Below are 25,924 nucleotides of genomic sequence, written 5' to 3' on the forward strand. Positions count from 1 at the left end.
GACTGACGCGCAGTTAGCCAATCATATCTGCAGTGGGGCCGGCGAGGGACCAATGAGCGCGGGGGGAGGGGCGTGGATCACCGAAGGGGGCGGCGCAAGCGCACTAGTCTCCGGCCTATTCCGCCGCGCCGAGATGCTCGAGGTCGAGTGAGCCGAACGCCGGGCCGACTGGGGAAAGAGGGAGTGAGGCCGCCGAGCAACGAGCGCCCGATTGTTTCAAACCCAAACCGACCCAGCCTAATCGACAAGGGGAAAAAAAGTCGATTGCTGCCGCTACTCACCGATGGAGGAGCCGGGCCGCTTCTACATGATGTCTTCGTTCGGTCAGGCACCGCGGGAGAGAGGTGAGGCGGCAGGGTGGGGGATGGGTAGCCAGGCGCCTTCTCTTTAAGTCTCTTTCAATCACCGCCCCAACGCTTCCGGTCAATGATGGACAGCGGTGTCAACCAATCGGAGCCGGCCCTCCGATTTGACGGATGGGGTGGCAGCCAATGGGAGCCGAGCAATGTGGTCTGACGGACGGGTAGGGTGGAGGGCGTTGATCAATCGGAGACCGATTGTCGTGTTCCGATTGACAGGGTCTCAACCAATCGGAGTTGGCCGGTCCGTCTGACTGACGCTTCGGCCGCCAATCGGAGACGCCCGTCCCTAGTGGTGAACGGCGCTTCGACCAATCGGCGAGATTCTGTCCGGTCTGCCCCTCGCGGCGGCGGCGGCGGCGGCCGAACTGAGCCTATGCTCCCCTCTGATAACGTGGACGGAGACCAATGGGCGTCGACCGCACGGGTCGATTGACAGGCCCCTCGGCCAATCGGCGCCGGGTTCAGGTGCGGCCGGCGGCGGCGGCGGCGGCGGCGGCGGGGGGGGGGGGGGGGGGGGGGGGGCGGGGGAAGGGGGGGTGGGTTTCCGGCGTGGGTGAAGCTCCGCCCCCTTCCCGCCAACGGCTCTCCCCCTCTCTCTCTCTCTCTCTCTCTCTCTCTCTCGCGGCCGCCATGTTGTGGCGGCGATACCGAGCCGACTCGGCCCCGTTCCCCACCCCCTCCCGGGCCCTCGGCCACTGACGGCCGGCACTTTACCTCAGCTTTCGGCCTCCCCCGTCGGGTGGGAACGATTAAAACCGAATCGCCGGCTGTAAATAAATACCACTCCTCCCCGCCCCCCAACCAAAACCCCCTCCGCCTCTGCCCTCCCTCGGTGAACAGCGGGCGGGCGGGCGGGAGGGAGGGAGGGAGGGAGGGGGGGGGGAAAATGGCGACCGGGGCCAACGCCACCCCCATGGGCAGCAAGATGCACCCGGCCATGGGCACCAAACACGGCCTGGAGAGCCAGGCGCCTGACGGTGAGTGTGGGAGCTCAGGGGAGGCTGTGGATCGAGCTGGAGAACTGGGTCTTCGGTGGTGAGAAGCCCCTTAATTTTCCCCAGTTAAATCAACAAATAAGTCATAAATCAGCTTGATTCACCAAAGGGCTGGGTTAAGTTTAACCTTTTTACTTGGAGTTGGAGCAAAATGGCTCAATGTGACCTCCCCTCCCCCCCCCCCCCCCCCCATTTTATGTAACACTGCATATTTCTTTCTGCTTACATCTCTTTTCATTTTATACACATGCCTGATTCGAGTTTATTCCCTGTAAGTTGCAGGCTCCAGCTTTGTCAGGCGAGATTTCCTGTGTAAACATGTCACGCCAGCAGTACCAGCCTCCCGCCACAAGGGCGGCGCTGCCCCCCCCCCCCCAACCCGCCCGCAGTTCCCAGGCGTCGGTCGCATTGAGTCGACAGCAGCCCCGTCGGTCGGGGGGGGGGGGGGGGGGGGGGGGGGGTTTACCCCTAGGGGGGTGGATTTCCTACGTAAACGCGTCACGGCGCCGGCCCAGCCTCCCACCACAAGGGCGGCGCCACCGCCGCCGCCAGCGTGGCTCCCTGGGATTGCTCGCATTCGGTCAACAGCGCGGAAGCGGGCCCGCCGGCCAAGTTTACAATGTAAACGCGTCACGGCGCCGGCCCAGCCTCCCACCATAAGGACGGTGCCGCCATTGCGGTTCCCTGGACTTGCTCGCATTCAGTCAACACGGAAGCGGGCCCGTCGGTCGGGGTTTACAATGGGAGATTTCCTATGTAAACGAGTCACGGTGCCGTCCCAGCCTCCCACCACAAGGACTGCGCCGCCAGTGCGGTTCCCTGCAATTGCTCGCATTCAGTCAACGGCACGGAACTGGGCCCATCAATGTAACAAGTCACGCCAAAGACCCAGCCTCCTGTCACAAGAGCAGAGGTGCAGACGCCCCTGTCCAGGCCCAGAGTTGTTTCCCAGCATGAATTGAGGACAATGGTACGGAAGCAGGCCATTCAGCCCATCCACTGGGGTCCTAGTTTACAGTGGGGAATTTCCTATGTAAACACATCATGTTGCAGTCCCAACCTGTTCACCTCAACCACTCCCTGTGGGAGTTACTTCCACATTCCCCCCACTGCCTGGGTAAGGAAGTTTCTCCTGAACTCCTGATCGGATTTATTAGTGACTTTCTTATATTGACGGCCCCTAGTTCTGGTCATTCTTCCATCCCCCACAAGTGGAAACATCTCCAAGTCTGTCCTATTGAAACACTTTCAGAATTTTATATGTCACCCCTCTTCTCATCGCACCATATGGCTGCCAGGACGGATGAACCTTGCTTTGTCCGGATCTTGTGATCGCCGTGTTACAGAGCAGTATCCCCCCCTCCCGTAAAGACATCCCGAAAACACTTAACTTCCTTCTGCGTGTTAGAGAAACGTGTGAATCATTGCAGCACCTTAAGCTTGTTTCTACTGCCAAGGAGGTGGGGGGGGCGGTGTTGGGGTGCTTCCTCCTTTGTGGGGGGTATGTTGCACTTCAGTTGTGCAACGCATTTGCCAAACCTGATTCAGAGCTGCCGGTTAAAATGTTTTAATGTACTTATATGTTTTGCATAGACAATTATGGTGAATTGGGGTTAGGAATTGGTATCACCTTGATGTTTGGATCTTCTTTCACACTCGGGGATCAATCCCTCCCCCCACCCACCCCCGTTGTTCTTGGTTTTATTGGGTCGCTGCTGGGTGAATCTGGCAGGTTTTACTGGCCAGGTTTCTGTTACGCGCTCAAGATCCGTGTATCGGGGTTCAGTGCCAGCATGTCGCTAGTGGGGCTGGGGGGCGGTGTGTATCGATAGGCGAATCACCCCTTTTCTGGTCACGTTCTCCCGGTGGTTGGGTGTGCTGTGTGCGCCGTGCTCTGACGCTCGCCTTGTCTGCTTTTCTTTCCTTTTCAAAAGATGATTTTGGGCAGAAGAGGAGGAAGCGAAGCCGCTGGAGCAACGAGACTTCGGATCAGAAGACGGTGATCCCTGGAATGCCGACTGTGATTCCTCCGGGACTGACCCGGGATCAGGAACGTGCTTATATTGGTAAGGATTCAAAGCGATTCCGCTGCTTGTCTGCCATCTCTGATAGATAATCCACATCTTAACAAAAAGTCTTAATCATTTTAAGAGAGTCATGCACTGCAAATGTTCATGTACGGAAGATATTAAAGTTGCGGTGTGTAATTTTGCTGTAATCTCATTTTAAGTTATTGAATATATTGGGGATGCCACAATAATTAGTTGTCACTTGGTGATCTTTTATCCATTGCCGCCTTATTTTGATGATCATTACTTCTGCTTTTACAGATGTGAAACAGGATGTTTTTAACCGAACTTTGCAAACGAATCTCGATTCTGTGCAGCAAAGCTGTTTGATCCACCTGAGGTGTTGTCACTAGGGTCTTGGTCAGCTTTTAACAGCGGGTGTGCGTGTGAAAATGCTCACATGATATCCAATTGAACTGTGGCGAGTGGGAGCAAAAACACCCAAAAGTGCAGTTCCAGAATTATGCATGTCCAAATTTTGGAGAGAGCATTTTTCGAGCTGTTAGGATGAAGTGTTGGTGCGTACCTGTCGCCGACAGGAGCGGGCCAGCATGTCGGTTTAAACTGAAGGCTGTTTGTTGGCTTGAGCTGTCCCTTGGTCCACATAGACTGCAGGACAAGTGAGCCTAGTGACAACACTGCACGCGAGAGCAGAGGTTTCCTTCCTGAAGATGAGCGTGGCAGGTGACATTGGCATTAAATGACACAGACTGATCCCTGAACAGCCCGTGTCTCTCTAGCATGTCCGAAATGTTGTGGCAGTTGGAGGGATAATCCCAAACCTTGCATTGGTGTACAAACCGGCGAAAGTGTACGGCTGTAGGACATGTTGGGATGATACTTGGGATCTTAGAGCTCCGTTTCTGTGATTACTGGGGTACTTGGGCCAAATCCATATCTATACTGCAGACTGTCAATTAACTGCAATTGGAGTTTCCAATCCGTTCCATTCATTTCACGTGAATGTTTTTTTTTGAGATTTTATTAAAGGAATTTTTCTCTTTATTAACCCCTCCCTCCCCCTTTCCATTTCTCAAGCTTTGGAGATCATTAGAAAAAAGTTTGGATTGGGTCGGCCTTACATCCGGTTACCGTTCTGTGCAGGACTTGAGGTGGCTGCCTGCACAGTTCTGTTTGGCTCCTGGGTGCACGGGTCAATGATGGGATTGAAGCTTCCAACAGATGTTAGCTTGAATATGAAGCTGGTTGCCTAACTGTATGACTGTGAATGTGTTGGGGAAAGTTTCTTTAAAGCAGCCAGTTAGTAGACTGTCTACTAAATCTCTGCTGAGTCTTGAAGTGATTTCTGTAAAGGCAGTAATGGCACTGGTTGCACGATATTGTGGTGTCATAACTTGTGTCGACTCGACCCCAATATTTTTCATTGCATGCTCCTGACGAAAAGATACGATTCCTAATCACATGTATCGCATCCATCCTTCAACCGAATTGCCATGTGACGAAGATCCAGGGAGCCTCATAAAGGTTATCCAACTCCTGCCTTCTAACGAACAGTGGCCCCCCTCCCCTACCCCCAGGCTCCTGCCAGTCAGCTATTTTGCAGAGCTTTGTTGAATGGTACGTGCCAGTACACATCTAACACAGCCAGTTCCACCTGTTTCTGTGTAAAGCTTTGTGAGAGTTGCTTCTTGGTGCACAGTGTAGCATGTTCCCCAGCCCTTCCTCACCAGACGTCTGGCATTTAGACAGCCCTCCATTTTGTCTTCATACGTTCAGACTATTTGCGACCCAAGGTGACAGCCAGGTAATTTGGGGAAGCTGGTGATATTTTTCTGACGTTTTAAAACTGTTCCTTTTCATTATAACAGGGTTTCCCTTTGTGTTCCTAAATGTGAAATTTTCCCCACGTGAATATATCAGTGTGAACAGAAGCACTTTACCCTGCTGTGGCCCTTCTTCCACAATGACCTGGGTTGTCAGTATTTATGGAGTTCCCAGCTGTCATGCTTGGGCCCAGTTCTATTTGAAGACACAATGGGGTGTTCGTTTATTAAGATATGACATTGGTGACGTGACCGCTCTGCCCGCTTGTACGCAGGAGTGCAAACGCTGAGTGGATCAGAACTAGCTGTCTCTGACAGTCGTTGGCTTGCATACCCCATTTATCTTCCCAGTATCAGCTTCTGAACAGCCAGATTGTGAATTCCAATCAGTATTGATCTTTTAATTCCTCTCCCTCACTCTTTCTGTACCCTCAGACCATTTATTCCTGCATTGCGGCAGCTTTTGAAGATGGCTGTGTGTGCGATAGAGGAAAGTTGTGCAGAGAAGCCTTAATCTAATATGCTAGTTGACAGAAATTGATGCTCTGGCTGGCTGCTGCTCATTGCTTAGTCTGCAGCTTCTGTTTTTAGAACAAACTGGGCCAATAAAGAAACCTGTGTACAGTACGACGTCTAGTTGACACACAGCGATTTGTCCATGTCCTTAGACTAAAGTGCTTTGTGTTCATCCTCTGATACTGAAACGTAAGTGGCTGCTTACTGCTTCTGGCCAGTTTGGGATGCCCTGGTAATGCACTCCTCATTTTTTATTCCTGTTGACCAATTGCTGTGGTCCGGGAAGGGAAAATTTACACCCCATTTCAGTCACTTCTTGACAGCTGGTGAAAGTGGAAAGTGTGGAGGGGAGAATCCCATTCCTATCTGATGTGGGTGACCTCCGCTGCTAAAAGATGACAGTGGATAAAATCAGGCTTATGTTACACTTCCTTAACCAGAGTGACTGAGTCAGTCGCAGGCACGCAATCCAGACCTGGACAGTGATGTACAAGTGGGAGCTGCCCACCTGCTATTCGACCCATGGCCGCGATTAATTCGCGTTTGCGAACTCTTGAGGAGGGGCACGGGTAATCCAGTCGGGTTTATCTGTGGTGGGCTACACAGGAAGGGGTTTCCCTGCCTTTTACCACCCCCCCCCCCCCAATTAGCTGGTGCACTGAGGCATTGCTCTGCATGTGAACATTGTGAATGAAAGAACAGAATGGGCTCTTGTCTTGTGCAGCTGTTGAGCATTAATCAGGAACAGTTGAGATGAATTGGTGAATTTACATGACATTATCTTGATACAGTTCAATAACCAGTATTCACTGTCTCACCTGGGTTCCAAGATTTGAAACTGAGTGTAACCTGTAAAAATGGTAACCTTTCTTGAGTGTTTGAAGAGGTTTAATTGAGTGCTTGGGTTTCCTTTCCCTGCCGAGAAACACGTTTCTATTCTCCTCTAGTTTTTCTAAGGTTTGTCTGTTTCATTGAAAGCACTGTGCCTGACTGCCAGGTATAAGCACTGCCTGTTAAACCAATTGTGTCTCAAGTGTTAAGTTAAAATTGGCAGATTCCACCTGTACCAAGCATTCGAATTGGAATTCTAGATAATCCAAAAGAGTCTGAGCGAGTAGGTGTGATCGGCGGCAGGGCTGGAAGTGTCACGTGGCCCCACGGTCCTGATCTGTTGGGTCAGCAATGCATTCGCTTTATCGTGCGTAGCTTCTCCCAATTCTGTTGGATGCATTGAGCTTGAATCGGATTATTAAACTACTGCATTGTCAAGACCCCTGTCTCTCCAGTACGGAAAGGTCTCCAGCTGAGGTGTTCGGATACTTATTGCTGAGCCATTTTGGGAAAGTGCACGCGAAAAATAAATTGGTCTTTAAAAGTTGACCCTTTAGTTTGCTTTCTTTAATGCTGACAGAGTAATGCAAAGGCCAGATCTAACCAATCTTAACCAATTTAAAGGCAATTCTTCCAGCCTTGAAGAAGCAACAAGCTAATGACTTAAATTAAACTTTATACTTTCAACAAAATTGTTTTCATATTGTGGCAACCCTAATATGAACTTTCCTAGTTGTAATATTGTTTTGTTTTGAGACTGTTACAGAGCACGTGTTTTAAAAGTTACCCAGTGTTAGGATTGTGTTGAAACATGGTGTCTTAAAAATTTCATTACTGATATCTTGTTTTTATTTTTTGACAAATGTTGATGCGGTTTTTGAAACGTTCATTGCACTGTGCCTCCAAAGCTCCGTGCTGTGTTTTGTTAACGATTTGAGAATTTATGTAACTTCTCTTTTCCGTCCTTTTTTTCCTAACCTGGTTTCTTCCAGTGCAACTACAGATTGAAGACCTGACTCGCAAACTGCGTACTGGAGACCTTGGTATCCCCCCAAACCCTGAGGACAGGTTGGGAAAGTTTTAAACCAGCTGACAGTAACAATTTTCCTTTTCAATACTTGGTGTCATCGCATAAGAAATGTGTGATGTGGTTTTTATTGGAGTTGGTTAATCTCATAATTATGGTATCCTTTTACCTTGATGCTATTTTCAGTACAGGATTGGAAATGGTCACCATTTACATTATTTATTTTATTCTCTTGAGGTTAAAGGTTGAATCATTTTATTTTAAATTTTTTTTAAAAAAAAGAAACGAACTGGGGGTAAGGGACAGCTGTGGTCTCAGTTCATAGCTTTTCTTTCGAGGAACAGGGTAGTTCAGACGCAAGACAGTGGGTGACATGTAGGGTTGCGGCCTGGCAGCCTCTGGCCGGCTGGTGCAGGCCACTTTGCCGTAATGCGTTGGCTGCTGTGGTTGAGGCGGAGGGTCCTGCAGCTTTGCCAAGATGTTGGGAAGGAAGCCTGGTGTCCCGGTGTCCTTGATTTGCCACCCTGTGTACGCTTGGCAGGCCCAGTTTTGTAGCATGTTGGTGAGGGTCCAAATCTCTCTCTCTCACTCATTCACTCACTGCAACCTCTCCCTATGTGACCATCTCTTATCCCAGATTTCAGCTCCCTTGGTGCCTAGGCTCCTCATCATCTATTTCCCTTTTGCTGCCCCCTCCCTTCTGTTAGGTAGTTGACCCCCACCCCCAAAGAAACAAAGGCAGGAAATGTTGATACAGTTGCTGGCTTGACATTGCCTTAAAGGGCTGTTTACTTTGGAAAGAAGGAAAAAGATCAGAACGTATTTGCCTTAAGTTGGTTGAGTTTGTAATCTTCAGGCCTCGGGGCTACCTTTAATGAAGTCCTGTCAGTCGGAAAACTCGTCTGGCAGGACAGCATGCTAAATATGCCGGCGCTAGCTGTTTACTCCCCGGTGCAAGAACCCCACTACCTCCTGGCTGGGAGTGGACATAGGATGGGAAACTCTTCGGAGGCAAACTATTAGGAAGCCCTTTTTTCCCTCCTCTCTGAGCATCTGTGCAATGGAACGTCCTTGTCCACTAAAAAGGCCACCGAAAGTCAGTGTCAGGTTGGACCATTTCACTCCACCGTCACAAGGCTTCCATAAATACTGTGTCAGCCCTCTCAGTGCCCCCCCCCCCCCCCCCCCCCCCCCCCCACACAGAGTTTTTAAACAGTAAATTGATCAGATTTGATTCGGCTGCTCCCCTTTTTGCACCTGCTGCGTCCACTGGCTCCTGCAGGTTTGCATATCTGATCATGCAGCAACAAAAGGTGAGTGCAGCCTGCTAACCCTTTCCACTAAGCAGTGCCCAGAGCACCACCATCAGCAGCTGTCAGTGAGGCAAACTCCCAGGGCGGGAAGGTCTTGCTGACAGTTCAGGGCTCCTATTCTGACGAATCCCGAACTTTGCTCTTGTTCAACAGCAGCGTTGTCGTGAGCTGCTCTTTAAATTCCACCCCAAGCTAGCGGATCTCTGTACAAAATACCTTCCAGAGTGCTGCCGCATTAACGTTGCTCGGCTGTTTGCTTCGCGAGTGCACTGAGCTGCCCTCAGCCAGATTTCGGAGACCTGTGGGTCTATTACTGTCATTGCTCACTCACCCAGGGATCGGTAATTGTCAGCTCGCACAGGTGAAATCTATCCTCGGAACCTGACCGTTACCGTGTGTTCTCTCACACGCAGTGCTGTTAAGCTTAACTAAATCTCAGGGCACCCTCTTTAACATCATGTTCTAAATGTGTTTGGTAGCTGTAAAGCACAAGTTCGACATAAGTGCATGGTGGATAGTGATTTGCTTCGGAAACTTTTTAAGCAATCAATGTAATCCAGAATTTATTTTGTGCTCCATTTGCTTATTTAACTGTTTTATTTTCCAGTTAACAAATATGCCACTATTTCAATCCCATTGTAGTTTGAACAGTTTCTGGTGCTGGTTTTGGTTCAACCTTTTGACTTGTTGTAAATTTATTTCCCCCCCCCCCCCCACCCCCCCCCAACCTTTTGTTTTGCCACCCCCTCTTTTTTCAGTGATGTTAGGAAGTGACCACAGCTGTCCTTGAGTAGTTGTTAAACTGTTAAATAAGTTTTAATGAGTAACAGAGGTTTTTTTTTTGTTTGTATTAACAAGAGGAAAAAAAACTGGCTTTCTTGTTCTGACCTCCCTTTCTTGCATGCATGCCAACAGTCAATAATGCTGTAATTGTTCAGAAAATCCACTGGTCCTGTCAGCCCAGCTATTTTAGTTATTAAATTGGAAGTAGAGAGCCAAGCTTAAGAATGATTGATTGGAACACACACATGGTGTGACAATCAATCAAACACTCATCACTGGTCTAGGCACACATTTCTGTGGTTTTCAAACACAGGGTTAGAACTTATGTTTGCTGAATGCTTTACCTGCCACAGAATGGCCCAAGAAGTCTCAGGGTTTCACTTCCGGGTCTCAGTCAGGATAAGGCAAATGGAAAAAAAACACACATGCCTGGAAAATCTCAGCAGGTCTGACAGCGTCTGCGGAGAGGGATACAGTTAACATTTCGAGTCCGTATGAGCCTTCATCAGAAATGGATGTTTGCTTCCTTTGGGCGCAGATGAGGGCTCGGAGGTTAGGGCTCCCGCTCCAGTCCACGTGCGGGCAAGAACCGGGATCCAGCTGCAGTGCTTTCGTGGCCAATAACGTCCTGCACCTTTGCCCATCTTCACGTTTTGCAATACTGAGTATGGGTCTGAGTCCAAGCATCTCTCAGACCGTTTGTAGTAAGAACCCAGTCTGCCTTCAAAACTAAGCATGATTTTTAAATTTAAACCAAAAAGACATTCAGAGGGGATTGGCTCCCCACCAAGGGCTAAACTGTAGGAGTACTCGCTGTCTGGCACACACCAATCCACCGTTATGTTAAAGAATCTTGTGTGTTACATCTCCACGAGCTGGAGAGCTGCCCTTTCCTTACCAAGCTAATGAAGGCTTCAATAGGATCATTGTTAATCCTGTAACAGACAGAAGTTAATTCCAGCCCTGGACTCTGCCATTTCCATATGCATATTGGTACAGTGAGTTACTGTGGAAGTATAATGTCTTAGCCAACGCCTCCCCTCCTTCACAACCCCTAAAGAATTGATCTACACTTATCGGTCTCCAAACTGTCTTTTCCTCACAGTGATGCCCTGGGTGTTTGTGCTGAAAAGTTGGGAGTTCAGACGCAGCTGGTGGAAAGATGCTAGTCTTGGTTTTGGTTCTCCCCTTGCATGCAAGATTTGCTTTGATGAGCTGCAGGATAGTGATCAAAATCCAACCCTTTTCTTTTAAAAGAAAATGAAATGACTGTCGTTCACTAGAAACCTGCTGGTGACGTGTTTAGATCTCATTCCCCACTCGCAGTCCACTGGGTAAATACGGTTACTGTCGAGCCGCATCTCTCTCCCGCCCCTTCCCAATAGGGTGGATCTCAGCAAGGGCAGCGGTTGGGATGTTTTACTTAGCTACATGGGCCTGCTGGGCTGCCCCTTGTTATCCCCTTGTGTATGTGGGAGACTTGGCCATAGTGCTCTTTGTAAAACCTGACCGCCCAGCAGCCTGGAAACACCCACACTGAACAGTAGCCGTTTGGGTGAGGTGAGGTCACACTGGAGTCAGCACCTTCCATAGCAGAGGGAAATGAGGCTTAGTTTACAAGATCCATTAATCCCCTTCAAGCAGTTTAAACACTAATGATGAATTATCTCTCTTGGTGTTTAAGCCTCTTCATCCTAGGTAGAATAACCTGCTGTATTCTGTTATGTTCCAGGGTCACTATTTGCATGTAGCTGCCAATAGCAGGAGATGAAAGTGAGCCTTCCAGATAAATCTGAATGTAGAAAACCCATCATGTTCTGATTTAAACCGGGAGGATTTTGTAGGGGTTAAAAGCAGGTCTGAAATGGCTGGCTGCAGGAGCAGTTGTTTTCTGTTGGCTGTTCCTGGCACAGGGCAGACTGATAACATTTTCCATTTTGTAGTTATACCCATGACCATTTAGTAGTTTGGCAGTCTCTTAATAATTTTTTAAGACAAATTTGGATTCCGTTAGCTGAAGCTGTGCAAGTTTAGCTTGAGACGGTACATGTCCAAGAGCTTCAGTCTGTGGTACTCAAAGTGATGGCTTGTTAACTAGTAAGCTACTGAGAAAGGTGCCTCGAGTCCTTAGGGTTGCAACGATGTCACAAGCAGCTAGTTATGATCCTTTTACATGCTCACCAAAGGCTTTGCTTTCAGTCTGATTGGATTCCACTTGACACCTTGAACATCTTTAGGGTAACTTGGAGCAAATAGTTTTGAGGGAGTGACAGAGCAAATTAATTTTAATCACTCCACGTTACAGTTGCTATAACGTGTCAAATTTCAGTTGCAAAACGGAGACCACTCGTTGCAACCCTAGAAACACCGAGAGCTGTGTTTGAGATTGAAATGTTTAATGGTGCGTTTATTGACATACCAATCACCCCACACCCCATATCCTTTTTAATCAAAACCCCCCTTTGATGACTCCTTTGTAAAACCTCTTTTGGAATTTATATTTAGTGTAAACTAATAGCAGGGTTTACAGGTGCGCCGCATGGGATCCAAGCCTGTAATGCATGGTTTGGAAAGAAACTGTGCTTTTCCTGACCATTTTTTTTTCATTTACTCGTAAACAAAGGGAAAAGGGAGAGGGGAGTGAAGCAGTCTGGGACTGCTAGCAAGGCTTAACATGTCTCTTTAGCACAGAAACCGCTTTGAGAAGTAGCAGAACTAGTTGAGTAAATCCAGGAGAACAGGCTGCATCCCTTCAGTCGATGCCTGAAGAAGCTGGAAAAGGCCATTAAGTGTCTCGAATAACTCCTTTTTAACTTCTCAGTATGAAGCATGTACCAGCCAGTAGAAATCTTTTATTTTCTGTTTTAGTATATTATTTATAATGAGTTCTGTGCAGGTTTAACGTTATTGCTGGTAGAATTCTAAGCTGCTAGCTAGAGGTGAACTCAAAGCATCTAACCTTTTGTCTTGCCTCCTGATGAGGTTGCCACAGAATATAACAGCACTCACCCTTTATTGCTGAATTGTCGAACAGATTCTGAGATCCCGATTCCCTCTTTGGGTGGGATTAAAAGTGCACACACGCCTCTTGTTGACTGGGTCTGTGCTCAAAAGATCAAAAACCGCTCTGGAGCAAAATAGGGCCAGTGAAGGTTGGGGGGAGGCGGGGCAGGTGGTGCGGGGGGGTGTTGCTGCTTTGGCACCGGTACTGCACCAGCAGCTGGCACACATTCCAACCCTTACTGGGATGCTAACACCAAGGTCAGCTTCACACCATCCGCAACCTCTGGCACATCCTTCTCCTGACACTAGAGAGGCTAGGTGGAAAACGAGTGCAGCTCATAGGGCTTCAAGCAGGCCTTAGTGCCCTGCTCATTCAGTCTCTCAGACCTCGGGTTTGCTCTTCAGATGAAGTGTAGTGTGAAAAGTCTTCCTACACTGAGACATCAACCCAAATTTCCAAAAAAAGCTTGCTGGCGCTAAGCCTCTGAACTGTGACTACTGGTGGGGAACTGATGGGTTAAAACCTCCCACCAATTCACCTGGCATTGATCTGGGTGTTTTTTTGCAGTGCTTAAACTGCTTGCTCTTCTCCCACAGGGGAGGGTTATTTTTCCACTCTTAAGAACCATCTAGAATGATGAACCTCGAATCCAGGGTTACTCTTGGGAGGAAGGAGTACAGGGAATAAGTGGCCTGTAGAGAGATGCTGAACATTGTTGTATCTCTGCTGCTAAGGTGCGCACCGCAGAGCCTCGGGAATCACGGGTGACGGTTCAGTTTGTGCTTCGTTAGTCTGTATACATCCGAGTTGTTTTTACAGACGGGTTCAATAAGGCAATGATCCGACCTCCAGACCCAGAAAGTTCAATCTGGACAAAGCAACAACTAAACCGTGTGATAAAGGACGGAGTAGCCTGGGATTGGATAGCTGACCCAGTGGGCCCACCCCCTCCTGTATATATTGGTGTTGGGCCAAAAGGTTCTTCAGATAGGGCAGGAGAGGAATGAAAACGTTGCTGCTAAAACAGTCCAGCAACACGAGAACCAGAAATAGTCTTGCTATAAGATTGAGTACAGAAGTGAGGGAGCACTGTTAGCATAGGGTTATCAGACTTTGTGTTTCTCAGTCTAGACGGCCAAGCTGTCCCTGTAATGAAAGTGTCAGTAATCCATAGTTAGTCCTGTTTAGTGCTCATCATTACACAGTTCAGCACGTGTTGCTGTCACAGCTGTGTGAGGGATGGGTGCGGACTCAAGTGAGCCAGCTTGGCTCTTACACATTCTGTGTGGATTCGGACAATCTGGAAAGGGTGCCCGTTGGGATTTTGAGATTGCTCTAGTCAACAAGAGGGGTATCCCGGTCTGCTCAGCTGACCTCGAGTTGGTTTTGTAATGTAAACTGTTACCTGATTTTTTTCTTAATCTCTTAAATCTGTCTCATTAACTCCCTGTTCACAGCCTTAGTGCAATTCAAAATCTGCTTGAGTTTAACGTAGTTTACTACCTCTCCAGCCATACAATGTCGATATGGGTGTGAGCACTGAGTGTTAATTGTCGTCTACAACCTGTGGTGCTCACCAGATCAACTGTTTAGAAATGCAACTTTCAGCTCAGGTTAACAACAACTTCCTCATCTCAGTGTCTTGTATCAAGTGCTTAAAAGTTAAGATAACCCATCTTGAGGGGAGAAAAGGTGATAGAGAATTAGGAAAGTGTAGGAGAGGTGCATTTTTTAAAAAAAAAGATTGTTGCAATAGAATTTCTAAGATGCGTGGGGTCACGAGTGAGGTGGTTGTGATGCCTTGTGATCCCTGTACAGGTCTCCCTCCCCTGAGCCAATCTACAACAGTGAGGGCAAGAGGCTGAACACCCGTGAGTTCAGAACTCGGAAGAAGCTGGAAGAGGAGAGACACAATCTCATTCAAGAGATGATTGCCCTCAATCCTGACTTCAAGCCTCCGGCAGATTACAAGTAAGTATTTTTTTGTTAAAAGTAATGTATATGGGTTGGGGAAGTTCCATCCCCGAGATTGAGAGTGGGACTGGTGCATCTAACTGCTCGCCATATCCTTTTCAAACAAGGGCTGAATTTGGGTGTGTAACAAAGTGACAGGAACTCTGCTAACCCTGGACGGGGTGTGGATACTGGAACAGAAACCTAGATGAAGTTGCTAGCTCAGTTTTGATATGCGGCTTATCCTTGGCCTTGTGTGCTGTCCCTCATTGTGGTTTGTTGGGGTGCCGTTGTTATCTCTTCCCTCGCTACCCTCTTGCAGATAGGCTGTTAACCTTCAATTCCTTTCCCACAGGCCACCAGCCACGCGTGTGAGCGACAAAGTGATGATCCCACAGGATGAATATCCAGAAATAAACTTTGTTGGACTCCTGATCGGCCCCAGGTAAAGCGGCAGACTCCGACCTTGTTCTCAGTCTTGTGGGGAGTAAACCATTTGGGGGTGGTAAATGAAAGGTCGCCGACCTTTCCAGACTGTGTAGACACAGCCAAGTGTTGTGAGCTCAGGCTGCTGCTTGTGCTGCGGGACAGCAGAGAGATAGAATAGGGGTGAGCTTCCGTGTCCTCGGGGTATTGCTAAATGCTTCAAAGCCAGTGGAACGTAATCACATTGCCTTCTGAATTTTCCACTGGGTTGGTGATGCTTGGTTTTCCTGTCCTCAGGAGCTTTTAATATACATTCTCCGGGTGAGAGCGAGCGGGCTAAGCCGGGCTGCAAGCTGTTCTTTCACCCCTGAGTGTTCCTGGAGATTAGTGACCCTCCCTCACGCTCGCTCTCTCTCTCTCTCTCTCTCTCTCTCTCTCTTTCAGAGGCAACACACTGAAGAACATCGAGAAAGAATGCAATGCCAAAATCATGATCCGAGGCAAAGGCTCGGTGAAGGAGGGGAAGGTGGGCCGCAAGGACGGACAGATGCTTCCGGGGGAAGACGAGCCACTGCACGCACTGGTCACAGCAAACACTATGGAGAACGTGAAGAAGGCAGTCGAACAGGTAGAGTGTTTCTGCTGAAATACACCATCTAATACACACCATGGGTGCTGTCAGCTGGCAAACCTTGCATACGTGGCTGTGTGTGTGTGTGTGTGTGTGTGTGTGTGTCAGTACACTTCTCTCACACACACACACACACACACACACTATTGTTTTGACGTGCAGTCACTGCTGTGTAAGCCTATGTCTTTCGAACAAGACAGATAGAACTTGAGATTGCAGAATATTTCGATGTGCTTTGCGTTGTCAGACAAAAATTGACAGCCACTTGAGATATTTAATTATTCCCTTTAATTATTGGTAACGTGCGACGGCCAAGAAGCAAAGAGAAGATGCCGGTCAGCTATAGTGGTGTTTCTTGTTCTCTGTAGATCCGAGGTATCCTGAAGCAGGGGATTGAAACTCCCGAGGATCAGAACGACCTTCGGAAGATGCAGCTGAGAGAACTGGCTCGCCTCAATGGCACTCTGCGAGAGGATGACAACAGGTGAGCTCTTGTACCTCAGCGGGCTTGGGTGTCTGTCTGTTATTCGGGAGACTTGTGGCTGGTGCCTTACCTCCCACGCTGCCCCCACCTCAGTCCCCTGGAGGATTGGAATGCAGCATCGACTATTCCTGAAAGCGCAAAGTATGTTTGATCCTGACAGAAATGATGGGATATCCCCCTCTGAATCTCTGGGTGACAACCCCTTACTACAGGTTCATTAGGACTGGATTCGTTTTTGACCAGCGCGCACAACGACTACACCAAAGGGTGGTCAAGGGATGGAACAATTCCCATTTCAACCACCCAGTGTGGACAGTGAGCAATTCCCGGTCAAGTACAGGGCCAATTAGTATTTCATTTATATAGCCACTTCCATGATCTCAGCACATCCCAGTGCACTTGCAGCCAATGAAATACACACTTTGAAGTGTAGTCACTGCTGTACAATAGGAAATGTTGCAGCAAGCCTGCACACAGCAAGCTCTCAACAAACCTTTGTATGTTTCCTGCATCGGGTACCCTGTGGTCAGTTCAGGAAGTTGCTATTCACGGGCATTGTGTTGCTTTGTGCTTGCACTCAACAAGGGCCTGGGTTACAACTGGCCCGGCCCGGCTCGGTTCAGGACCCTTACGGAGTGAGGAGGCTGTGCAGTTCCACCAGCGTAAAGATGTTGTGCTAACCCATTGGTGCCACCTTGACAGTTGGCATCTGTCTGAGCTGCTCGATTCACAGTAATTTCCCCAGTGAACCTCCTCCTGGCCCCCACGCTTGTTAGAAGCTCCCGGAAAAGTGAGAAGTTTTTGACTTGACTGTCTTTTCCCCAACCTTTGCCATGCAGGATACTGAGACCATGGCAGAGCACAGAACCACGAAGCATCACCAACACGACGCTGTGTACCAAGTGTGGTGGGGCTGGGCACATTGCTTCCGACTGCAAATTTTCCAGGTCAGTCATTTAATGTTTTGAAACACTGCTCATTGATTGTTAGAGATGATAGAGAATTAAACAGAGAATCACAGGGTTTAGAGGATGGGATTTGATGGAGACATGCGAATCAATGATGAACCATCATTGGTAGTTCTTTGTCACTAATGGGTCATAAATTTGAGAGTGAGGGGCTGGTATGGAATGAGTTTTTGTTAGTGGAGTGTGTGTGTGTTTTTGTTAGTGGAGTGTGTGTGTGTTTTTGTTAGTGGAGTGTGTGTGTGTGTTTTTGTTAGTGGAGTGTGTGTGTGTGTTTTTGTTAGTGGAGTGTGTGTGTGTTTTTGTTAGTGGAGTGTGTGTGTGTGTTTTTGTTAGTGGAGTGTGTGTGTGTGTTTTTGTTAGTGGAGTGTGTGTGTGTGTTTTTGTTAGTGGAGTGTGTGTGTGTGTGTTTTTGTTAGTGGAGTGTGTGTGTGTGTGTTTTTGTTAGTGGAGTGTGTGTGTGTGTGTTTTTGTTAGTGGAGTGTGTGTGTGTGTGTTTTTGTTAGTGGAGTGTGTGTGTGTGTTTTTGTTAGTGGAGTGTGTGTGTGTGTTTTTGTTAGTGGAGTGTGTGTGTGTGTTTTTGTTAGTGGAGTGTGTGTGTGTGTGTTTTTGTTAGTGGAGTGTGTGTGTGTGTGTTTTTGTTAGTGGAGTGTGTGTGTGTGTGTTTTTGTTAGTGGAGTGTGTGTGTGTGTGTTTTTGTTAGTGGAGTGTGTGTGTGTGTGTTTTTGTTAGTGGAGTGTGTGTGTGTGTTTTTGTTAGTGGAGTGTGTGTGTGTGTGTTTTTGTTAGTGGAGTGTGTGTGTGTGTGTTTTTGTTAGTGGAGTGTGTGTGTGTGTGTGTGTTTTTGTTAGTGGAGTGTGTGTGTGTGTGTGTGTTTTTGTTAGTGGAGTGTGTGTGTGTGTGTGTGTTTTTGTTAGTGGAGTGTGTGTGTGTGTGTGTGTTTTTGTTAGTGGTGTGTGTGTGTGTGTGTGTGTTTTTGTTAGTGGAGTGTGTGTGTGTGTGTGTGTTTTTGTTAGTGGAGTGTGTGTGTGTGTGTGTGTTTTTGTTAGTGGAGTGTGTGTGTGTGTGTGTTTTTGTTAGTGGAGTGTGTGTGTGTGTGTGTTTTTGTTAGTGGAGTGTGTGTGTGTGTGTGTTTTTTTTAGTGGAGTGTGTGTGTGTGTGTGTTTTTGTTAGTGGAGTGTGTGTGTGTGTGTGTTTTTGTTAGTGGAGTGTGTGTGTGTGTGTGTTTTTGTTAGTGGAGTGTGTGTGTGTGTGTGTTTTTGTTAGTGGAGTGTGTGTGTGTGTGTTTTTGTTAGTGGAGTGTGTGTGTGTGTGTGTTTTTGTTAGTGGAGTGTGTGTGTGTGTGTGTGTTTTTGTTAGTGGAGTGTGTGTGTGTGTGTGTGTTTTTGTTAGTGGAGTGTGTGTGTGTGTGTGTGTTTTTGTTAGTGGAGTGTGTGTGTGTGTGTGTGTGTGTTTTTGTTAGTGGAGTGTGTGTGTGTGTGTGTGTGTTTTTGTTAGTGGAGTGTGTGTGTGTGTGTTTTTGTTAGTGGAGTGTGTGTGTGTGTGTTTTTGTTAGTGGAGTGTGTGTGTGTGTGTTTTTGTTAGTGGAGTGTGTGTGTGTGTGTTTTTGTTAGTGGAGTGTGTGTGTGTGTGTTTTTGTTAGTGGAGTGTGTGTGTGTGTGTTTTTGTTAGTGGAGTGTGTGTGTGTGTGTTTTTGTTAGTGGAGTGTGTGTGTGTGTGTTTTTGTTAGTGATTGTTAGAGATGATAGAGAATTAAACAGAGAATCACAGGGTTTAGAGGATGGGATTTGATGGAGACATGCGAATCAATGATGAACCATCATTGGTAGTTCTTTGTCACTAATGGGTCATAAATTTGAGAGTGAGGGGCTGGTATGGAATGAGTTTTTGTTAGTGGAGTGTGTGTGTGTGTATTTTTGTTAGTGGAGTGTGTGTTTTTGTTAGTGGAGTGTGTAGTGGAGTGTGTGTTTTTGTTAGTGGAGTGTGTGTTTTTGTTAGTGGGGTGTGTGTTTTTGTTAGTGGGGTGTGTGTTTTTGTTAGTGGAGTGTGTGTTTTTGTTAGTGGGGTGTGTGTTTTTGTTAGTGGGGTGTGTGTTTTTGTTAGTGGGGTGTGTGTTTTTGTTAGTGGGGTGTGTGTTTTTGTTAGTGGGGTGTGTGTTTTTGTTAGTGGGGTGTGTGTTTTTGTTAGTGGGGTGTGTGTTTTTGTTAGTGGGGTGTGTGTTTTTGTTAGTGGGGTGTGTGTTTTTGTTAGTGGGGTGTGTGTTTTTGTTAGTGGGGTGTGTGTTTTTGTTAGTGGGGTGTGTGTTTTTGTTAGTGGGGTGTGTGTTTTTGTTAGTGGGGTGTGTGTTTTTGTTAGTGGGGTGTGTGTTTTTGTTAGTGGGGTGTGTGTTTTTGTTAGTGGGGTGTGTGTTTTTGTTAGTGGGGTGTGTGTTTTTGTTAGTGGGGTGTGTGTTTTTGTTAGTGGGGTGTGTGTTTTTGTTAGTGGGGTGTGTGTTTTTGTTAGTGGGGTGTGTGTTTTTGTTAGTGGGGTGTGTGTTTTTGTTAGTGGGGTGTGTGTTTTTGTTAGTGGGGTGTGTGTTTTTGTTAGTGGGGTGTGTGTTTTTGTTAGTGGGGTGTGTGTTTTTGTTAGTGGGGTGTGTGCTTTTGTTAGTGGGGTGTGTGCTTTTGTTAGTGGGGTGTGTGCTTTTGTTAGTGGGGTGTGTGCTTTTGTTAGTGGGGTGTGTGCTTTTGTTAGTGGGGTGTGTGCTTTTGTTAGTGGGGTGTGTGCTTTTGTTAGTGGGGTGTGTGCTTTTGTTAGTGGGGTGTGTGCTTTTGTTAGTGGGGTGTGTGCTTTTGTTAGTGGGGTGTGTGCTTTTGTTAGTGGGGTGTGTGCTTTTGTTAGTGGGGTGTGTGCTTTTGTTAGTGGGGTGTGTGCTTTTGTTAGTGGGGTGTGTGCTTTTGTTAGTGGGGTGTGTGCTTTTGTTAGTGGGGTGTGTGCTTTTGTTAGTGGGGTGTGTGCTTTTGTTAGTGGGGTGTGTGCTTTTGTTAGTGGGGTGTGTGCTTTTGTTAGTGGGGTGTGTGCTTTTGTTAGTGGGGTGTGTGCTTTTGTTAGTGGGGTGTGTGCTTTTGTTAGTGGGGTGTGTGCTTTTGTTAGTGGGGTGTGTGCTTTTGTTAGTGGGGTGTGTGCTTTTGTTAGTGGGGTGTGTGCTTTTGTTAGTGGGGTGTGTGCTTTTGTTAGTGGGGTGTGTGCTTTTGTTAGTGGGGTGTGTGCTTTTGTTAGTGGGGTGTGTGCTTTTGTTAGTGGGGTGTGTGCTTTTGTTAGTGGGGTGTGTGCTTTTGTTAGTGGGGTGTGTGCTTTTGTTAGTGGGGTGTGTGCTTTTGTTAGTGGGGTGTGTGCTTTTGTTAGTGGGGTGTGTGCTTTTGTTAGTGGGGTGTGTGCTTTTGTTAGTGGGGTGTGTGCTTTTGTTAGTGGGGTGTGTGCTTTTGTTAGTGGGGTGTGTGCTTTTGTTAGTGGGGTGTGTGCTTTTGTTAGTGGGGTGTGTGCTTTTGTTAGTGGGGTGTGTGCTTTTGTTAGTGGGGTGTGTGCTTTTGTTAGTGGGGTGTGTGCTTTTGTTAGTGGGGTGTGTGCTTTTGTTAGTGGGGTGTGTGCTTTTGTTAGTGGGGTGTGTGCTTTTGTTAGTGGGGTGTGTGCTTTTGTTAGTGGGGTGTGTGCTTTTGTTAGTGGGGTGTGTGCTTTTGTTAGTGGGGTGTGTGCTTTTGTTAGTGGGGTGTGTGCTTTTGTTAGTGGGGTGTGTGCTTTTGTTAGTGGGGTGTGTGCTTTTGTTAGTGGGGTGTGTGCTTTTGTTAGTGGGGTGTGTGCTTTTGTTAGTGGGGTGTGTGTGCTTTTGTTAGTGGGGTGTGTGTGCTTTTGTTAGTGGGGTGTGTGCTTTTGTTAGTGGGGTGTGTGCTTTTGTTAGTGGGGTGTGTGCTTTTGTTAGTGGGGTGTGTGCTTTTGTTAGTGGGGTGTGTGCTTTTGTTAGTGGGGTGTGTGTGCTTTTGTTAGTGGGGTGTGTGTGCTTTTGTTAGTGGGGTGTGTGCTTTTGTTAGTGGGGTGTGTGCTTTTGTTAGTGGGGTGTGTGTGCGTGTGTGCTTTTGTTAGTGGGGTGTGTGTGCGTGTGTGCTTTTGTTAGTGGGGTGTGTGTGCGTGTGTGTTTTTGTTAGTGGGGTGTGTGTGCGCGTGTGTTTTTGTTAGTGGGGTGTGTGTGCGCGTGTGTTTTTGTTAGTGGGGTGTGTGTGCGCGTGTGTTTTTGTTAGTGGGGTGTGTGTGCGCGTGTGTTTTTGTTAGTGGGGTGTGTGTGCGCGTGTGTTTTTGTTAGTGGGGTGTGTGTGCGCGTGTGTTTTTGTTAGTGGAGTGTGTGTGCGCGTGTGTTTTTGTGTTAGTGGAGTGTGTGTGCGCGTGTGTTTTTGTGTTAGTGGAGTGTGTGTGCGCGTGTGTTTTTGTGTTAGTGGGGTGTGCGCGTGTTTTTGTGTTAGTGGGGTGTGCGCGTGTTTTTGTGTTGAGGTTTCTCGGAGAATTGAATGAGCTGCAGTTCCTTGTAATTTATCCTCGTCTCCCTGCTGCATGGTTCACCCCTTGCAGTGGGGCCTCGTTCAGCAGGCCGGGAGACCCTCAGTCAGCTCAAGACAAGGCGCGAATGGACAAGGAGTACCTGTCACTGATGGCCGAGTTGGGAGAAGCCCCGGTCCCGGCATCATCGTCCTCGGCCCATCCGAGCTCCACACAGCAGACCATCCCACGGACTACAGGACCTGGCAGTAGCCAGCAGCAGCTTCCAGTGAGTGAGGGGATTCCTTCCTCCTCCTGTTTTCTCTCTCCCACCCCCTCTCCTCCGTTTTCTCTTCTCCTGAGGGTGTAACTTGTTGATGTACAGTTATATGGTGTCAGTAGACATCTGCTGTCTTTCCTGCCGTCTGTCTCTTTGTGCCCCCCTTCCCTCTGCCTCTTTGTAATAATGTGCCTTTATAGGCAATCTGATTTGTCATCCAGTTTAATGGATATCGGTGTCAAGGTGGCCGGTGTCTGTTAGACCCTTTGACAGACATGTCCCAATGGCAGCTGAGCAGCAGCGAAAGAGCTAAATGAATTCAGAAACCACAGGGATAAGGCGGAGGTAGCTTTTCTTGTCAGTGCGGAGTGGTAAGGATTGGTGAAGGACTTCCAGAGAGTAGTGCAGAAACCTCTTCAGAAGCTCTCTAGTGACACAGCACCGGGCAAGTGCTTGCCAGGTTTCTAACAAACGCAGGAGACCTTTACCCTGCTCCTCCTGAACACCTGGCGCGTCCTGGACAGTGACATTGCTTCTCATTGGGTGCTGGGGACGAAGCTTATCCAAAACTGCCAGCTTGCAAATGTCGACACTGTTCTTTTCCACCCCATACAGAACAGACCTCCATGGATGAGCTCCGGGCCCTCGGATACCAACAGACCCTACCACGGGATGCACGGTGGTCCCAGTGGGCCGCACCCAGGTTTCCCTCCGCCGATGCCCAACATGAGCGGGCACCCGATGCCGCACAATCCCAATGGACCTCCGCCACCTTGGATGCAGCCACCACCGCCTCCGATGAACCAGGGTCACCCACCCGTGCACCCACCTATGAGTAAGTGAGAGGCTGCGTTTGGCCCGGGCAGTGTTTGAGAAGCGGGTGTGGGTACAAGACAGAAAGCTTCAGGCCTACTGCCTCGCCTTGTGTCTGTGGGTTCTTTTAGGACAGCCGTTCAGTTTTCTAATGTTTAATATCTAACCCAGGCAGCTGCAGTTTATTCGTCCCACTGTGAGATGAGGCCTTTCAGAGTAAGAGCCCGGTTCAGGGTGCAGTTGAAGCAGTAGAAAAGAGATGATGTAAAAGCAGCGGTTAGGTGAACACCTGGGTGTGGCGGGGGGGGGGTGGTTAGTTTAAAGACCTAAACATTGTAGAAGGGACGGAGAGCCCAAAGCAGAACTTGAGTTAGTTAAGGGAGTGAATGTCTTTTGGGAGATTTTGAGCTCAGGAGGATGGGGGGGGGTGGGGGAAGACAACTGGCCACTGAGATAACACTGCAAGTCTCAGGAGAATTAATTAATTCCACTGCTTAACACAACCTGGAGAGTGGGCTCAGGATTTTCAGTGAGGACTGTGTACATGCGAATAGCTCTGATCCGTTTTTTTCTAAAGGATATTGAGGCATTGGAAAAGGTGAGAAAGAAACTGAAGAGGCTGATCCCAGAACTGAGAGGTTATAACTGTCGGGAAAGATCGAACAGGCCGGGGCTGAGGGGTGATCTGATAAAATGACGGAGGGGCTTTCAATAGGGTCGATGTAGAAAAGATGTTTCCCCTTGCGGGGCGGGGTGGGGTGGGGGGGAAGAGACCAGAACTAGGGCCCATCGATATAAGACAGTCACTAATAAATCTGATGGGGAATTCAGAGGAAACTCCTTCACCCAGAGAGAGTGGGGAGAATGTGGGACTCACTCCCACAGGGAGTGGTGGGGGGGGGGTGAATAAGAGGGGAAGGGCCAAATGGCCTGTTTTGTGCGGTAGATACTTGGGTTGCGACGAAGGCTTGTTTCTCAGTGATTCATGTACAAAGAACCCACTGGGATCCCGAAGGCTTGAAACTGTAGTGTTTTTGTATAGATGTCTCCTGCTGTTCCATGAAAACTTCTTCTGTGTGAACTTGACCAAATCCTTTATGTTCCTGCGACAGACATGATGCCCCACCCAATGGGGATGATGCCTCCTCCACCCCCACCTCCAGCTAGCCAGCCTCCTCCCCCACCCACCGGCCCCATTCCACCCTGGCAACAGCAGCAAGCCCAGCAGCAAGCACCACCACCACCTCCCAGCAGCAGTATGGCCTCCAGTGCACCCTTACCCTGGCAACAGAGTGAGTAAGGATGCATTTCTAAACTTCATTTGTTGTTTTCTCAAAAGCTTTCAGTAAACGCTTGTTAATGGGCAGTGACCAGTCTTTTCAAAAAAATATATATTTGGTGCTTTTCAGTCTGAAGTCTCTCTCTCTCTCTCTCTCTCTCCCTCACTTGCTCCTGTCCCCGCCCCTCCGCACCTCCTCTCTCTCTCCTCTCCCCCCCCCCCCCCACCACCTCGTACGCCCCCTCATTGCCTGCCCCCTCGCAAACCCCTCTATTTCTGCCTATCACCCTCCATCTCTGCCCACCCCCTTGATACCTGTCCCCTTGCACCTCCCCCTCTGTCCACCCCCTCTCTGCTGCCGACCCCCCCCCCCCCCCACCTCCCACACCTCACCTCCATCCCCTCTCTCTCTACTCACACCCCCTTTGCTGTCTTCCCACCCCCGCCATTACGGGCCCTCCCCCCCCCATCTATGCACACCCCCGTGCCCCCCCCCCCCCCACTCTTTCTCCCACACCTCTTTCGCTGTCTTCCCACCCCCGCCATTACGGCCCCCCCCCCCATCTATGCAAACTCCCGTGCCCCCCACCCCCCCACTCTTTCTCCCATTCTCCCCTCCCCCCAATGCCTTCATGGCTTCCCCCTCTCTTCTCCCCAACCCCTCCCTCCCCCCCCCCCCCCCCCCCCCCCCCCACACTCCGACCTTCATGAACGCCTCCTCTCTGCCCCCACCCCCACCTTCTCTCTCTCTCTCTCTCTCTCTCTCTCTCTCTCTCTCTCTCTCTCTCTCTCCCACTCTTTGTCGCTGTGTTTGAGGTGAACAAACTCAGCAGTGGCTTACGATTGAGTAAGCATCATCTTCTCTATTCGAGTGCCTCAGTTCTGCACTGTACAAACCCGGAGCCACTGTGGGCAGTTTTGCTGATCAGTCGGGTTTTTTTTTTTTTTGGCTGTTTTAGCGATCTGCCTGCACAGAAGGGGGTCTTAACTGCCTCAGTAACTAGCCTGCCCTGGAGCTGAATTCCCAGTTTGTGCTTTGCGCTCACTTTCCAAGTGACTGCCTCTGTGCCTCTCTCTCTCGTTTTTTTCCTCTTTCAGATACCAGCACCACAACGACTACTACAGCGAGCGTCCCACCATGGCAGCAGCAGCAGCCACCGCAGCAGCCGCCGCAGCAGCCGCAGCAGCAGCAGCAGCAGCCGCCGCCGCCCCAGGTGCAGCCCACCCCCGCCTCCAGCGCGGCCCCTCCCCCGCCCATGCCTGCCGCCCCTTCTATGGTCCCTCCTCCCCCTGGGGTCCAGCCTCCCCTCCCTCCCGGGGCGCCGCCCCCTCCGCCCCCTCCCCCGCCCGGCACAGCCGGCATGATGTACGCTCCGCCTCCGCCACCCCCCATGGACCCGTCCAACTTTGTAATGATGGGGATGGGCGTGCCAGGGATGCCGCCCTTTGGAATGCCCCCGGCTCCTCCCCCTCCTCCTCCCCAGACCTAAAGGACCCCTATTTCAGTTACCCGTACCCTCGAACCATGTTCAGATAGAGAAAGGAATTCACTCTAGGGGGAGCCAGGGTCACGGTGTCATAAATGGCACCTGAGCTTGTCAGGACACACTCACGCTATTTTTTTTTTAAAGTTTTAGAATTAAAAAAAGAAAGCCAGACATACAAAAATACTAGTGAACAGCTTCTGCACCTCGTTGGGATAGAACTGATTTTTGAAGCCTTTCGATGAAGGTGGTGGTTGTGGAGAGGAGTTTGACCTGGCCTGAAAGCAGTATTAAAACCATGAGTTCTCTCCCTCTCTCTTGTAAATGTTACCATTCATTCTCTCTGCATCTGAAGCTTCCATCTGCACTTGGGGTTTTGGGTTTATTTAAAGAAAAGCAAGTGATATTCTCTTTTTTTTTAGC

At 48.9% G+C, this 25,924-nt stretch overlaps 1 protein-coding gene across 8 annotated transcripts; it reads left to right on the forward strand.

Annotated features, from left to right (window-relative positions):
- Nucleotides 1–102: 102 nt before the first annotated feature.
- Nucleotides 103–25,811, forward strand: sf1 (splicing factor 1). Of its 8 annotated transcripts, none has more exons than XM_041182069.1 (12): nt 103–344; nt 3,292–3,423; nt 7,550–7,625; nt 14,503–14,655; nt 14,993–15,082; nt 15,508–15,691; nt 16,063–16,178; nt 17,018–17,125; nt 21,739–21,934; nt 22,541–22,760; nt 23,851–24,034; nt 25,116–25,811. In XM_041182069.1, exons 1-12 carry the CDS (start codon nt 284–286, stop codon nt 25,552–25,554), a joined length of 1,959 nt encoding a protein of 652 aa, XP_041038003.1. In that variant the 5' UTR covers nt 103–283; the 3' UTR covers nt 25,555–25,811. The 8 variants fall into 8 exon arrangements, with proteins under 8 accessions (XP_041038003.1, XP_041038005.1, XP_041038001.1 ...); XM_041182071.1 differs by lacking the exon at nt 103–344 and adding an exon at nt 684–827; XM_041182067.1 differs by lacking the exon at nt 103–344 and adding an exon at nt 1,223–1,339.
- The last annotated feature ends 113 nt before the right edge of the window (nt 25,812–25,924 follow it).

The sequence above is a fragment of the Carcharodon carcharias genome (genome assembly GCF_017639515.1).
Source record: "Carcharodon carcharias isolate sCarCar2 chromosome 37 unlocalized genomic scaffold, sCarCar2.pri SUPER_37_unloc_3, whole genome shotgun sequence".
NCBI classification, from domain to species: domain Eukaryota; kingdom Metazoa; phylum Chordata; class Chondrichthyes; order Lamniformes; family Lamnidae; genus Carcharodon; species Carcharodon carcharias.

Excerpts from the sequence above, each read along its gene's own strand:
- sf1 (XM_041182067.1), top strand. The coding sequence starts at position 1,249 with ATGGCGACCGGGGCCAACGCCACCCCCATGGGCAGCAAGATGCACCCG. Across the intron at positions 16,179-17,017 it reads CTGCGAGAGGATGACAACAG|GATACTGAGACCATGGCAGA; the intron begins GTGAGCTCTTGT and ends TTTGCCATGCAG. Across the intron at positions 22,761-23,850 it reads ACCCGTGCACCCACCTATGA|ACATGATGCCCCACCCAATG; the intron begins GTAAGTGAGAGG and ends TTCCTGCGACAG.